This window comes from Cupressus sempervirens, chromosome 5 (genome assembly GCF_028749045.1).
Source record: "Cupressus sempervirens isolate cs-2001-9-10 chromosome 5, ASM2874904v1, whole genome shotgun sequence".
NCBI lineage: Eukaryota > Viridiplantae > Streptophyta > Pinopsida > Cupressales > Cupressaceae > Cupressus > Cupressus sempervirens.
The window spans coordinates 1,031,265,457-1,031,279,818 of NC_143122.1; the positions used below are offsets into that span (position 1 = coordinate 1,031,265,457).

The window sequence follows — 14,362 nt, forward strand, 5'->3', positions numbered from 1 at the left end:
CATATTGTAAGATCATATGATTTATTGAATAATATATTGACCTACTTTACAGGTTGGGTTTTACTCTCAAAAGAATTTTTCCTGCATACACCTATTATGATAATAATTATCTAGTTTTTTTATTGAATATCATTTTTATTTCTATAGAAACTAAAATGTTAAAATTTGCACAACTCTCACTTCGCAATATTAGTGTACCTAAAGTATTTCCATATACCCTCTCCCTTTATTTAATATAAAAGTGTGAGAAAGCATAAAACATAATGCATCTAAAACCAAAACAAACTACTTTTAACAATGATTATGTACAAAGTAGACCCCAAGGGTGAGCAATGAGAATGCTCCTCTATGAAATAGAAAGTCTCGTATACTTTCTTTATGAACAACATTTTCTTAGTTTCATCATGAACTCATGTCCATATTGAGTGAAAAGGCTCTTCAAACTTCCTACTATAACCTCCAAATAGCATCCACCTCAAAAATTACCTCACCTAGTATCTCTAAGTATTCATGAGCATCTATGATCAATAAAATACATGCTAAGCTCCAAAATCAACATGATGCTCACAAGAAAATGACCAATATACTCAATACAAAGAAAACTAGCAAGACCATTGTTAGAAACGCCAATTACAAAATCAAAAACTAATAATGACAACATGATTGTGATCTCCTCATAAAATTGTATGTTTGTTAAAGAAGATATTGTGCTCCCAAGAACATCTATATCATGTCAATCTGAACTAGTGTCCAGAGTAAACTCGAACATAATACCAAACCATGTTCTCAATAAGGTTCACATCTCAAGGTCAATAAGTCAAAATCTAACACCTCAACCATAGACTCTTAAGAGTCCTCCATGGTTAACCAAGAAGTCCATATATCTAGTCACACAATAAACATTTCCTTACAATGAGACTACAAATGTCAAATAACTCCAACACTGATGCAAGGAGGGATCTAAACAGCTAGGGCCAAAGGCACACGTATCTATACAACCACCTTGCTAAGTAAACACAATGGAAGAAAACAACAAAAAGAACAACACCAAGGATAGAAGGAACAACAATACTTTATTAATTCATCAAGTTATCAGCATACATGCCCTGTTGTAAGGCCTTTTGGATTACGATCAAATACAAATATAACTTCAAGATCCGCGATCTAGCATCAAATTCGCTCTTCCAGAAATATCTTCTTTCAACTCTCTAAGTCTTGCCTAACCTAAACCTAACCACCCCAACTTATACTTTCCAAAAGGGCTTACAAAGATTATGATCATTACATCATAGAAAGGTTGCCCTTAAAATAGTGCACATATCCCAAGACAAGATCCTATCATTAAATTCATGATTCAAATTAAATACTTAAGTCGGATCAAACTAAGAACCAATCACAAACAAACTCGAAAGAAGGAACCGAGCATCAACAAATACCAGGTTCACTTAGCACATGAAGGAACACCTGGCCAACACTAGACAGCTTGGCAGTAAGTGGAATTTGACAGTAGCTAGAACTTGGAAATAACTGGCAAAATGAACAAAAATGAGCAAGATTATAAGATAATTTAGGATGCTCCTACATCAGACACCCCAGGTGCGAAAAGATGTTCTCAGTAGCTGGAAGAACATCTGTTGGGATTCAACATATAAATCCCAAACTGGTTATTCACATACATATCCTCCAAGTCTTCAACTTGCACACTCTTTCCCTTGTTCCACTTTGGCTTCTTCAGATCCATCCTCTATGTGCCATAGGTTTATTTTCTATGTTGATCTCTAACCCTCTCAGAATCCTTCAACTGAACTCAACTACCAATACTCGGGTTTTTTTTACCAAGTCCTTCATTCTACAAAGGAATTAGGGAATGCTTCCTACCACCTTTTTCAATAGTAATCACATTCTTGACACAATCATGCACAAGCCTACAATCATACTACCAAAGTCTATCAAGTAATATGTGACAACTATTCATGTCCACAATATCACACAACACTTGATCCTTATACTGCCCACTCTAGAAATCAACAAGACATTGCTCCCTCACATCCAAAGCATTATCATCTTGTAACCAGCCAATCCCATAAGGACAAGGATGTCTCATTCTCTTCAAACCAAGTTTCTTCACCATCTCCTCAAATAACAAGGTTATCAATACTACCACCATCCACGATCACATTGCAAATTTTACCACCAGATTTACAAGTAGTCCTAAACAAATTACCAATGCTCTTTTACCAAATAGTATAGGCTGAACCAGCAAACTCTCTCCTTGCTCGGGTTCACTTATACAATCTATAGCCTCATTCACAACAACAGCTGTCCTATCACTAGCCTTCTGTGAACATTCATAAGCTTTATGTCCTTCTTCACCACAATGAAACAATTACCCTTAAAGGCAACCTTACTCATCCTCTTCCTTGACTCAACAGGTTTTGGATCATCTTCTACAATCTGCTTATCCTTTGCCAAGTGATCTTGCTTCTCTCTCCCACAGGAACTACCTTTATTTATCCTCTTCAACTTATCTTTTTCTTTCAGAGCATGCTGATAAGCATCCTCAACTGAATCAATCTTCAACATATCAACCTCATCCTAAATATTGAATCTCAAACCATTAATGTACCGAGCCACTTTCTCCTTAGACAATTCTCTATGTCTAGACCAAGTTGTTTGTTTGTAAAATTCCTTGGTATAATCCTTCATAGACATATCCTTCTACTTCAAATTCTACCTCTTAAACAACTCAAGTTCATAATCACCAAAAACGAATTTAGCCTTTAGTTTTGTCACCATCAATCTACAACGAGTGATCTTCATTTCACCTTCCTCTTCTCTATCTCTTTGCAATTCTTTCCACCAAAGAGCAACATGCCCTTTCAACTTAGTTTGTGTCAATCTCACTCTGAGTGGATCTCCAATATCCTCCAACTCAAAGTAGTCTTCTAATTCACCAATCCATCAATCAGGTCTTCAAGATTCAAAGATCTTGAGAAATTAGAAGTATCCATTTTATGCTTCAGTTTCAACTGAAATCCAAATCTAGCAAACGGACTATCCCTATCTCCCATAGGTCTCTCAACATGATTAGTTGTGTCCTCACCACTCAATCCAGCAACCTCAAAATCTTCAGCAACTCCCTCATAACCATCTTCAGTACACACATGCCGAGGTACACCACCTATAACACTTATGATCTCAGCGACCATATTACTCTTCATCAGTGCCATCTCAAATCTGAAATTTGTTTTAACCTCCTACATTTCAGATCTAAAATATACTTTAACCTTCTCTGAGATCCTTTCTTCCACGGCATCACTAATATCATCAATCACCCTACGGTCCAATATTCTCGGAGGCATCTTCAAAGATTTTTGCAAATGCTCTACAACAAATCACCAACCAGATCAAGATCTTCTCAAATCAACTTCTCCAACCCAAGGTCCTGGAGCAAACTACCTCAACTTCAGCAATATGTCTACATGCTCAGCAAAACCTTTGCTCTAATACCACCTAATGCAAGGAGGGATTTTAATAGTTAGGGCAAGAGGCACACCTATCTATCCAACCACCTTGTTGGGTAAACATAACGGAAGAAAACAACACCAAGGAGAGATGGAACAACAACACTTTATTGATTCATCAAGTTATCAGCATACATACCCAACTATAAGGCCTTCTAGGTTACGACCAAATACAAATATAACTTCAAGATCCACAATCCAACTTCAAATTCATTCTTTCAAAAACATCTTCTTTCAAATCTCTAAGTCTTGCCTAACCTAAACCTAACCACCCTTATTTATACTTGATAGAATGGCTTACAGAAGATTCTAGATCATTACATAATAGAAAGGTCGACCTTAAAATGGTTTGCACACATCCCAAGACAATATCTTATATTTAAGTTCACGATTCAAATTAAATACATAAGTCAATTCAAACTAAGAACCAATCACAAATAATCTCGGTCAAAGGAGTTGAACATCACCGAATACTAAGTTCAGCCGAAACATGAAGGAACATTCGGCCAACACTGGACATCTCGGGAGTAACGGGAACTCAACAATAACTCGCACTCGACAATAACTAGCAGAACAAACAAAATTGAGCAGAACTAAAAGGTACCTAGGATGCTCTTGCATCAAACACAAACAATTGGATTGAAGATCTCCTCCATGGTACTAATTATTTGAGCCACTCAAAGACTCAAAATCCCAAGATCACTTGTAGAAACCAAAATAACCTTCTAAAAGAGAAAAAGAATAAGAGCATAAATTTGAACTAATGGATACAAAATATATTATATCAATATGATTAGTGATGTGCACATGCAACCTATGCAATACAATAGAATGTACATATGAAACATTTTTTAAATATATACAAGGTTGAGAGATAGGACTAATTAGGATTACGACAGGTATCAAGTAATATTATGTCATGTGACAACTAGTTAAAAGATAAGATAAGTTCAACTTAAAGAGAATGATAGAAAATTCCAATGATGCAATGATAGGTCTCAGCTAATAGGCCACACTAGTTACTAATGTACACTTCATCTTCCACAAATAAAAGAAAAACTATTGGGGCAAAACTCCTCTCCAAAAGAAAGTAAAAATAATCATGTAGAAGTGATAGAAGTGTTGACAAATGGAGGACTTATCAATGGCCCCAAGGAAGATACGTCCATCACAATGATACAATAGATAGCACCCATAATTAGAAAAAAGAGTATTATGCATCCCCTTGCAATGTAAGATCAATATCAATGGTAGATGCTCGAAATTGGATGTACAAGATAGTTGAGAATCCTTCGACAAAGTCTCTCCTCATACGTGAATACTTAAAACCAAACATTAATGGTTGATTTCTTTCCACTCTTGAAAGGAAAATAAGGGGCTAAAGATCGAGATACATGAATTCTTTGCAAATTAATCAAGTGTTTCCATGTCAATTTTGGAAGTTGTCCCATCCAAAGTAGGCACTTTAGGCCATAATGACAAAAATGACATTCTAGAATTCAGTGGAGATGAATGTAGAGAAATATGCAAAGACTCAAGGATCTCCTCTAAACATAAAAATGTTTCCCCTAAGTGTTATTCCAAAGTATCAAGCCTCATGTCAAACTATGAGGAATGATCATGCAATGACTAAACAATAGGGTTAATGTGTTTGGATATCACAACAACTTAAAAATAAGAATCGTCTTCATCAAAGAGAAGATAAATATCATCAATGGTGTCTACCAAATGTGAAATGTTGGACTCCAAATTTACAAAGATGCAATTTTTGTTAAGTACCAATACCCACATTTGGAAGATAATGTATATCCTTTATAGTGAATAACAAATAGTTAGGAATGTATGAACAAAAGCATCATTAAATTCAATAGTAGATGTAGGAGAATGAATGCAAAGCTCAAGAACAAGATCACATGTGAGACTATCCAAGTTCCAACCCAAACACTAGCTAGTGCAAATCCACACTAGTAGAAACCTTCAAGGAAGATCTAAACTTGTGCTCGCAAGTTCACCAAGCAATCTCCTTGTTTCCCAAGCCTTAACTACTAGCCCTTCTCAAACTTCACTCTTCTTCCACATCCTCTTCTCCAAGATGGATGAATCTCTCATAAGACTCCACAAGGCACCCCTACTTATACCCAACTAAGCCGCAAGTCAGCCTAGCCCATTACAAATTAAAATAACCCTTACATTGAATATATCCATAAGCCACAAGTCGATTGCAACACTCATTAAATACCTGCAACCCAAATTAAATGCCAAAAGGTCAACTCACAGACAACTCAGGCAACATAGAAACCAAGACATGACCAAGTATCAAAAGCCACTACCCAACATCAACAAATCATCGAGGTCAACCAAACTCCTTCATTGACTGAGCTGCTCAGGCATCACTATTGTCGAGCTCCCAATGTAAACTGAACTTATAGTATCTGTCGAGTTCCTTCTTTAACTGAGCTCCTTGGTTAATACAGCAACCAAGAACAACTCAGTATCCATCGAGCCACACCTCTTCCTTTGACCAAGTCCTCCAACTCCAAGGTCAAACCACACCATCATGTAGGATTGCTAGCCAACCAAGGATGCTCCTACATCAAATACCCCAGGTTTGAAAAAGATGTTCTTAATAGCTGGAAGAACATCTTTTGGGATTTAGCACATAAATCCCAAATTGATTCTTCACATACATATCCTCCAAGTCCTCAACTTGTACACTCTTTTCCTTGATATTCTTCTGCTCCTTCACATCCATCCTCGGTGTTCTACAGGTTTTCTTTCCACACTGATCTCTAACCCTCTCAAAATCCTTCAGCTCAACTCGGCTACCAATACTCAGGTTCCACCTACCAAGTCCTTCATTTTGTAAAGGAATTGGAGAATGCTTCTTGCCACCTTTCACAATTGAAAACACATTCTTGACACAATCATGCATAGCCCTGCAATCATGCTACCAAGGTCTACCAAGCAACAAATGACAACTGTTCAACTCTACAATATCACACAACACTTGATCCTTATACTGCCCAATCTAGAAATCAACAAGGCACTGCTCTCTCACTTCCAAAGCATGCTCACCTTGCAACCAACCAATCCTATAAGGATAAGGATGTCTCACTCTCCTCAAACCAAGTTTCTAAACCATCTCCTCAGCAACAAGGTTGTCAGTACTACCACCATTCACAATCACATTGGAGACTTTACCACCAGATTTACAACAAGTCCTAAAGAAATTACTCCTCTGACAAGATTCCAGTGTCCTCTGACCAACCAGTACTTCCCGAGCCAATATATTCTCTCCTTTCTTAGGTTCACTGGTAGGGTTTCCAGCCTCATTCATAATGGCAGCTCTCTTGTCACCAACCTTAGGACATTCATAAAATCTATGTCCTTCTTCTCCACATTTGTAGAAAGTACCCTTAAACTCACCTCTACCTGTCCTTCTCTTTTGATAAATAGGTTTTGGATCATCTTTTGCACTTGGTTTAACCGTTTTCGAGTAGTCCTACTTCTCCTTCCCTCAAGAACTACCTTGATTTTTCCTCTTCAACTTCTCTTCTTCCTTCAAGGCATACTAATAAGCATCATCAACCGAACCAATCTTCAACATACCAACCTCATCTTGAATATTGAATCTCAAACCAATAATGTACCAAGTTACCTTCTTCTTTGACAAGTCTTTATGCCTAGACTGAATAGTCAACTTGCAAGACTTCTCTATGTAATCTTTCACAGCCATATCTTTATGTTTTAAATTCTACAACCTCTTGAACAACTCAAGTTCATAATCAGCAGGAATGAGCTTAGCCTTCAACTTAGTTACCATCAACCTCTATCTAGTGATCTTCATTTCACCTTCCTCCTCTCTGTCTCTTTGCAGTTCTTTCCACCAAATAGAAGCATGTCCTTTCAGCTTAGCTTGTGTCAACCTTAATTTGAGCAAATCTCCAATATACTCTAACTCAAAGTAGTCTTCCAATTCACCAATCCAATCAATTAGGTCTTCAGGATTCAAGGTACCTGAGAAATTAGAAACCTCCATCTTATGCTTCAACTTCAATTGAGATCTAGGCCTAGCAAACTGACCAGCCCTATTTCCCATAGATCTCTCCACCAATCAGTTTTGTCCTTACCACTTGATCCAGCAGCTTCAAAGTCTTCAGCAACTTCCTCATAACCATCTTCAATACCCACATGCTAAGGTACACCATCTATAGCACTTATGATCTCAGCTATCATATCACTCTTCATCAACGCCATCTTCTCTAAGAGCCTCGCTTCCACAACATCACAAAGATCATCAATCGCCCTAGGGTCCAATCTTCTTGGAGGCAGCTTCCAAGATTTTGTGCAAGCCCAAAGCAATAAATCCACAAATCCAGAAGATCAATCAGCTCCATAAGATCAACCTTCTCTTCCAACTTTTACCCAAGTCCTGGTGCAAATTGCCTCAACTTCGATGCTCGGTCTACACACACAAGAACAATTGTGCTCTGATATCATCTAATGCAGTGAGAATCTGAGGTACCCCTACTAGAGGTAATCTGGATCCCTGCAAATAACTACACAATGGAAACACAACACAAGATACAAGATCTGATACTAAACACAACTCTTTATTTATAAAATAATTGATTACATGTAATGTGTCAAGCTGTAAGGCCTCCCCGGTTACGGCCAAATACAATAGCAACTTACAAAAATAGTTATGCAAGATCCAACCCAAACACTAGCTAGTCCAAATCCACACTGGTAGAAACCTTCAAGGACGATCTGAACTTGTGCTCATAAGCCCAACAAGCAATCTCTTTGTTTCCCAAGCCTCAGCTACTAGCCCTTCTCAAACTCCACCCTTCTACCACATCCTCTTCTCCAAGTTGTATGAATCTCCCTTAAGAGTCCACAAGGCACCCCTACTCATACCCAACTAAGCCACAAGTCAACCTAGCCCATTACAAATTAAATTACCCTTACATTAAATATATGCATAAGCCACAAGTTGGTGGCAACACTCATTAAATACCTACAACCCAAATTAAATGCCAAAAGGTCAGCTCACAAACAACTCGGGCAACACAAAAACCAAGACATGACCAAGTGTCAGAAACCACCGCCGAGCATCAGCAAATCCTCAAGATCAATCAAACTCCTTCATTGACTGAGTTGCTTGGGTAATGCAATGCAAAGCAGAAGAATTCCCAATGGAGATGTCCAAACCCCCAACAAATAACCACACAACAGAAACATAACAACAAGCAACAATCATGCAAGATCTGATACCAAATCACAACTCTTTATTCATAAAAACAACTAATTACATGCTATATGCCTGGCTGTAAGGCCTTCTAGGTTAGGGCCAAACACAAATAGTAATTACAATATCAGTTCAGCAAGATTCCACAAGATCCAACCTACAATCTCAATCCTAGCTAGTCCAGATCCACAACTGGATAAGAACAGCAAGAAGGATCCACACTTGTACCCTCAAGTCCACTAAGCAATCCTCCAGTTCTCAAGCCATAACTACTAGCATTTCTCAAAATTTGCATTCTCTTCTCCAAGCTGGATGATCACAAATCTCCCTGAAGACTCCAAAAAACCCCTTACTTATACCCAGCTAAGCCACAAGTTGGCTCAGTTCATTACAAACTAAATTAAATCCCTTATATTAAATATATGTTGAGCCACAAGTCAAATACAACACAAATTAAATACCCATACATAAAGTAAATGTCAAAAGTCAGCTCACAAACAACTCAACACCAACAGAAACCAAGACCAAGCCGAGCATCAAAAAGACCAAGACGAGCATTAGCAAAACCATAAGCAATGTCGAGCTCCCAGAGCATGCCGAGCTCAAAAGAGTATGCCAAGCTTCCAATGTATGTCGAGTCCTCCAGAGGCAACTGAGCTTCTACATCGACTGAGCTGACTTGGGAAACACTACTAATGAGCTCCCAATGCAAACTGAGCTCCTAGTATCTACTGAGTGCTCCAAGCTTTGTCAAACACCTTCATAACACCACAACCAAACCAACTTAGTATCGATCGAGTCAAACTTCTTGCTTCAACCGAGTTCTAAAACTCCAAAGCCAAACCATACCATACTGCAAGATTGCAAGCCAATTAGGGATGCTCCTGCATCAAACAACCCAAGTTTGAAAAGATGTTCTCAATAGCTAGAAGAACATTTTATGGGATTGAACAGAAAAATCCCAAACTGGTTCTTCACATACACATCCACCAAGTCTTCAATTTGCACTCTTTCCCTTGTTCTTCTTCACATCCATCCTAGGTGTGTTACAGGTTTGCTTTCCATGCTGATCTCCACCATTCTCAAAATCTGCCAACTCAACTCGGCTACCAATACTCAAGTTTATTCTATTGAGTTTGTCATTTTGTAAAGGAATCAGGGAATACTTCATGTCACCTTTCTAAATAGTAAACACATTCTTGACACAATCATGCACAGCCCTACAATCATACTGCCAAGGTCTACCAAGCAACATATGACAATTGTTCATGTCCACAATATCACCCAACACTTGATCCTTATACTGCCCAATCTAGAAATCAACAAGGCATTGCTCCCTCACTTCCAAAGCATGCTTACCTTGCAACTAGCGAATCTTATAAGGATGTCTTACTATCTTCAAATTAAGTTTCTAAACCATCTCCTCAGTAACAAGGTTATCAATACTACCACCATCCACAATCACCTTGCAAACTTTACCACCAGAATTACAACAAGTTCTAAACAAATTAGTCCTCTAACAAGAATCCAATGTCCTCTGACCAACCAATACTCGCTGAGCTAGCAAACTCTCTCCTTGCTCAGGTTGACTGTCTTGGACTGTAACCTCATTCACAACAACAATTGTCCTACCATGCGGACATTCAAAATATCTATGCCCTTCTTGACCACATCTCAAATAATTACCTCTGAACACACATCCACATGTCCTCCTTTTTTGATCAACAGGTTTTTGTTCACCTTTTGCACTTGGTTTAGCTTGTGTCAAGCTATCCTACTTCTCTTTTCCTCTAGCATTACCTTGACTTTTCCTCTTCAACTTATCTTCTACCTTCAGAGCATACTAATAAGCATCCTCAACTAAAAAAATATTCAGCATACCAACCTCACCCTGAATATTGAATCTCAAACCATTAATGTACCGAGCTACCTTTTCCTTTGACAATTCTCTATGCTTAGACCGAACAGTCAACTTGCAGAACTCCTCAATATAATCCTTTAGAGTCATATCTTTCTGCTTCAGATTCTACAACCTCTTTAACAACTCAAGTTCATAATTAGCAGGAATGAACTTAGTCTTCAACTTAGTCGCCATCAATCTCCATCTAGTGATCTTCTTTTCACCTTCTTCTTCTTTGTCTCTTTGTAGTTCTTTCCACCAAAGAGCAACATGTCCTTTCAACTTAGTTTGTGTCAACCTCACTCTGAGTGGATCCTCAATATCCTCAAGCTCAAAGTAGTCTTCCAATTCACCAATCCAATCAATCAAGTCTTTGGGAGTCAAAGGACCTGAGAAATTAGAAACCTCCATCTTATGCTTCAGCTTTAATTGAGATCCAGGTCTAGCAAACTAACCAGCCCTAGTTCCAATAGGTCTCTCCACACAATCAGTTTTGTCCTCACCACTAGATCCAACAACTTCAAAGTCTTCATCAACTTCCTCATAGCCATCATCAATATCCACATGCCTAGATGCACCACCTAAAGCACTTACAATTTCAGCAATCATGTCCCTCTTCATCAATGCAATCTAAGATCTAAATTTTGTTCTAATCTTTTCTGAGATTCTTTCTTCCACAGCATCACTAAGATCATCAATTGCCCTAGGGTTCAATCTTCTTGGAGGTATCTTCAAAAAATTTTGCAAACCCTAAGCAATAGATCCACCAATCCTAAAGATCAATCAGCTCTACAAGATCAACCTTCTCCAACCCAAGATTCTGATGCAAACTACCTCAACTTCGGCGATCGGTCAACACACTCAAGAAAACTTTTGCTCTGATACCACCTAATGCAATGTAAGGCAGGAGAATCCCCAAAGGAGATGTCCAAACCCCCAACAAATAACCACATAGCAGAAACACAACAAGCAGCAACAATAATGCAAGATTTGATACCAAATAACAACTCTCTATTCATAAAAATAACTGATTACATGCAATATGCCTGGCTATAAAGCCTTTTGGGTTAGGGCCAAATACAAACAGCAATTACAATATCAATTATGCAAGATCCCACAAGATCCAACTTACAATCTCAATCTCAGCTAGTCCAGATCCACAACTGGATAAGAACACCAAGAAGAATCGACACTTGTACCCTCAGGTCCACAGAGCAATCCTCTGGTTCTCAAGCCACAACTACTAGCTCTTCTCAAAATTTGCATTCTCTTCTCCAAACTGGATGATCACAAATCTAGACTCCACAAAACCCCCTACTTATGCTCAGCTAAGCCACAAGTCGGCTTAGTTCATTACAAACTAAATTAAATCCCTTACATTAAATACATGTTGAGCCACAAGTCAACTACAACACAAATTAAATACTCATGCATAAATTAAATGCCAAAAGTCGACTCACAGACAACTCGGCACCAACAGAAACTAAGACCAATTCAAGCGTCAGAAAGACCAAGTCGAGCATCAAAAAGACCAAGCCAAGCATAAGCAATGTCGAGCTCCAAAGACTATGTCAAGCTCCTAGCGTATGCTGAGTCCTTTAGAAGCAACCAAGCTCCTACATTGACCGAGCTCCCAGTATCTACTGAGTGCTTCAAGCTTTGTTGAATGCCTTCATTAACCGAGTCACTCGATTAACACCACAACCAAACCAACTCAATATCAATAGAGTCAAACTTCTTTCTTCGACCGAGTTCCAAACTCCAAAGCCAAACCATACCATCCTACAGGATTACAAGCCAACCAGGGATGCTCCTGCATCATTGGGCATCATTACTGTCGAGCTCTCAATGTAAACCAAGCTTACAGTATCTATCAAGTTCCTTCTTTAACTGAGCTCCTTGGTTAATACAAAAACCAAGAACTCGGTATCGACCAAGCCACACCTCTTCCTTTGACCAAGTCCTCCAACTCCAAAGTCAAACCACACCATCTTATATATATATATATATATATGCACTAAAAAACACTTGATCCCTAGTTAGTTCTTTGAGAGCCTTTCAACATTTTTTAATAAAGATGGTTCCTCATTTTGTAAAAGAACATGGTTAATTGTTAAAAGAATGTCAATGCATACTCTATTCAAAGTTTGTCTACTATCCCCTTTGTAAATAAAGGTAAAGTAGCCTTCCATTTTATATTTAAAAATAGTAAGAAATAATATCTTTCTATTAATGAATCAGCAGGTTCGTTACAAACACCATACATGGAATTTTGAACCTCAAAAATTACCACAAGAAAGTGAGAGAGCAAAAGTAGGTGGAAGCGATTTTTTCTTGAAAACTAGTCACACATTGTGTAGACCGATCCATTGGAATCATATGTAGATCTATTTTGCTCCAACCTCTTTTAGATTCAGAAACTAATTGTTTTTGCAATATACAAAATACATTACGAAATGTTTATCCCTCAAACAAAAAGTAATTCTGCTCCAAATCTGCCATATTCTACAATATAGACAAAATCATCAATACAAAGTGACTTTATCCCAACTCAAATAAATGTCTGCAAACCCAATTAAATTGTACAACTACTTCTAGTGTATTGAATTAAATGATAAATGATCTCTTCCTCGGAACACTTCAAATTGACTCACAAATTCAATGGAGCATGGTCTAATAATTTTACACCAACTTGATTAAATTCAGCATTCTTCGATATGAGCAGCTGTGAAATCCAATGCAGAAAACTTTTGGTGCCAACATGCTGCATTACAAATTAAATCCATAACTTGAATTTGACAAGAGATTTGATAGTTGAGGTTAATTTACGATAACTAGTTCAAATAGGTTATTGAGACAAAGGAATTCAATACATGTTGACTCTTGTAGATTTGACAATCAAAGAAAAGTTTAAATATTGGTGAAGCAAAAAATCGGGGCAACAATTATAAGGTTGTTTTCATTTTCTTTTGAGTCTAATATTCTCATCCATTTCTGTAATAATAATTATGCAATAATAAAGTTCTCTCTATTTAATTTTTCATTTTTTCAATATAAAAATACATATATTTTATAATTATAATTATAATATTTAGAAAAAAGAGGTAAAAACTTATAAAGATAGAAAGGATCACAACAAAGAGAATATCATTATGTTATCTAATTTTTTTAATTTTAACTTTAACTTAGATTTACAAGAAAATGTCATAGATTTTCATAGTGGTCTCACATTCACCTTAAGATGTAACAGCACTAATTAGTTGGAAAATCAAATAATTGATCATTCAAGTTTTCATGCATTGTCTTTATTTGGTCTATGTATTATTGTCCCTAGTATATCACTCTTGTCATGTGAGAAATCTAATATTAAAGAGATTGTATTCTTCATTTATCTTTACTTTTTCAAGATTGCAATAATATTTGAGATGGCTTCATTAAATGTGATTTCTATAAGTTCTTAGGGAGCTATGATTCTAACTTTTTTAGAACTTCAATGCTTCTACATTAGTTAATGCACAAGTCATTGTTTTCTTAGAAGAATCAATATATTTCTAGTTGTGCATATAAACTTATTCAACCCTTTGGAAGAGTGTGAAAGTAATATTGAAAAAAGGGGCATCCAACTTAGATATCAAGAGAATTCCACAACCTTAATCAATACATTAATACTGTAAAAATACAAAACAA

The 14,362-nt window shown here is 37.2% G+C and overlaps 1 protein-coding gene across 18 annotated transcripts in view; it reads right to left on the minus strand.

Moving 5' to 3' along the window:
* Positions 1–14,362, minus strand: part of LOC149559450 (uncharacterized) — a 67,063-nt gene that overhangs the window by 24,110 nt on the left and 28,591 nt on the right. For 4 of the 18 annotated variants that reach the window (XM_089833350.1, XM_089833346.1, XM_089833345.1 and 1 more), the window contains exon 2: positions 13,330–13,439. The exons of 13 other annotated variants lie outside the window; for them this stretch is intronic. In XM_089833350.1, coding sequence (XP_089689476.1) covers positions 13,358–13,439 — 82 coding nt within the window. In that variant the 3' untranslated portion in view covers positions 13,330–13,357. Of the gene's footprint in view, positions 1–13,055; positions 13,181–13,329; positions 13,440–14,362 lie in introns of those variants that run through there. One more of the 18 variants, XM_089833348.1, reaches the window with a different exon arrangement.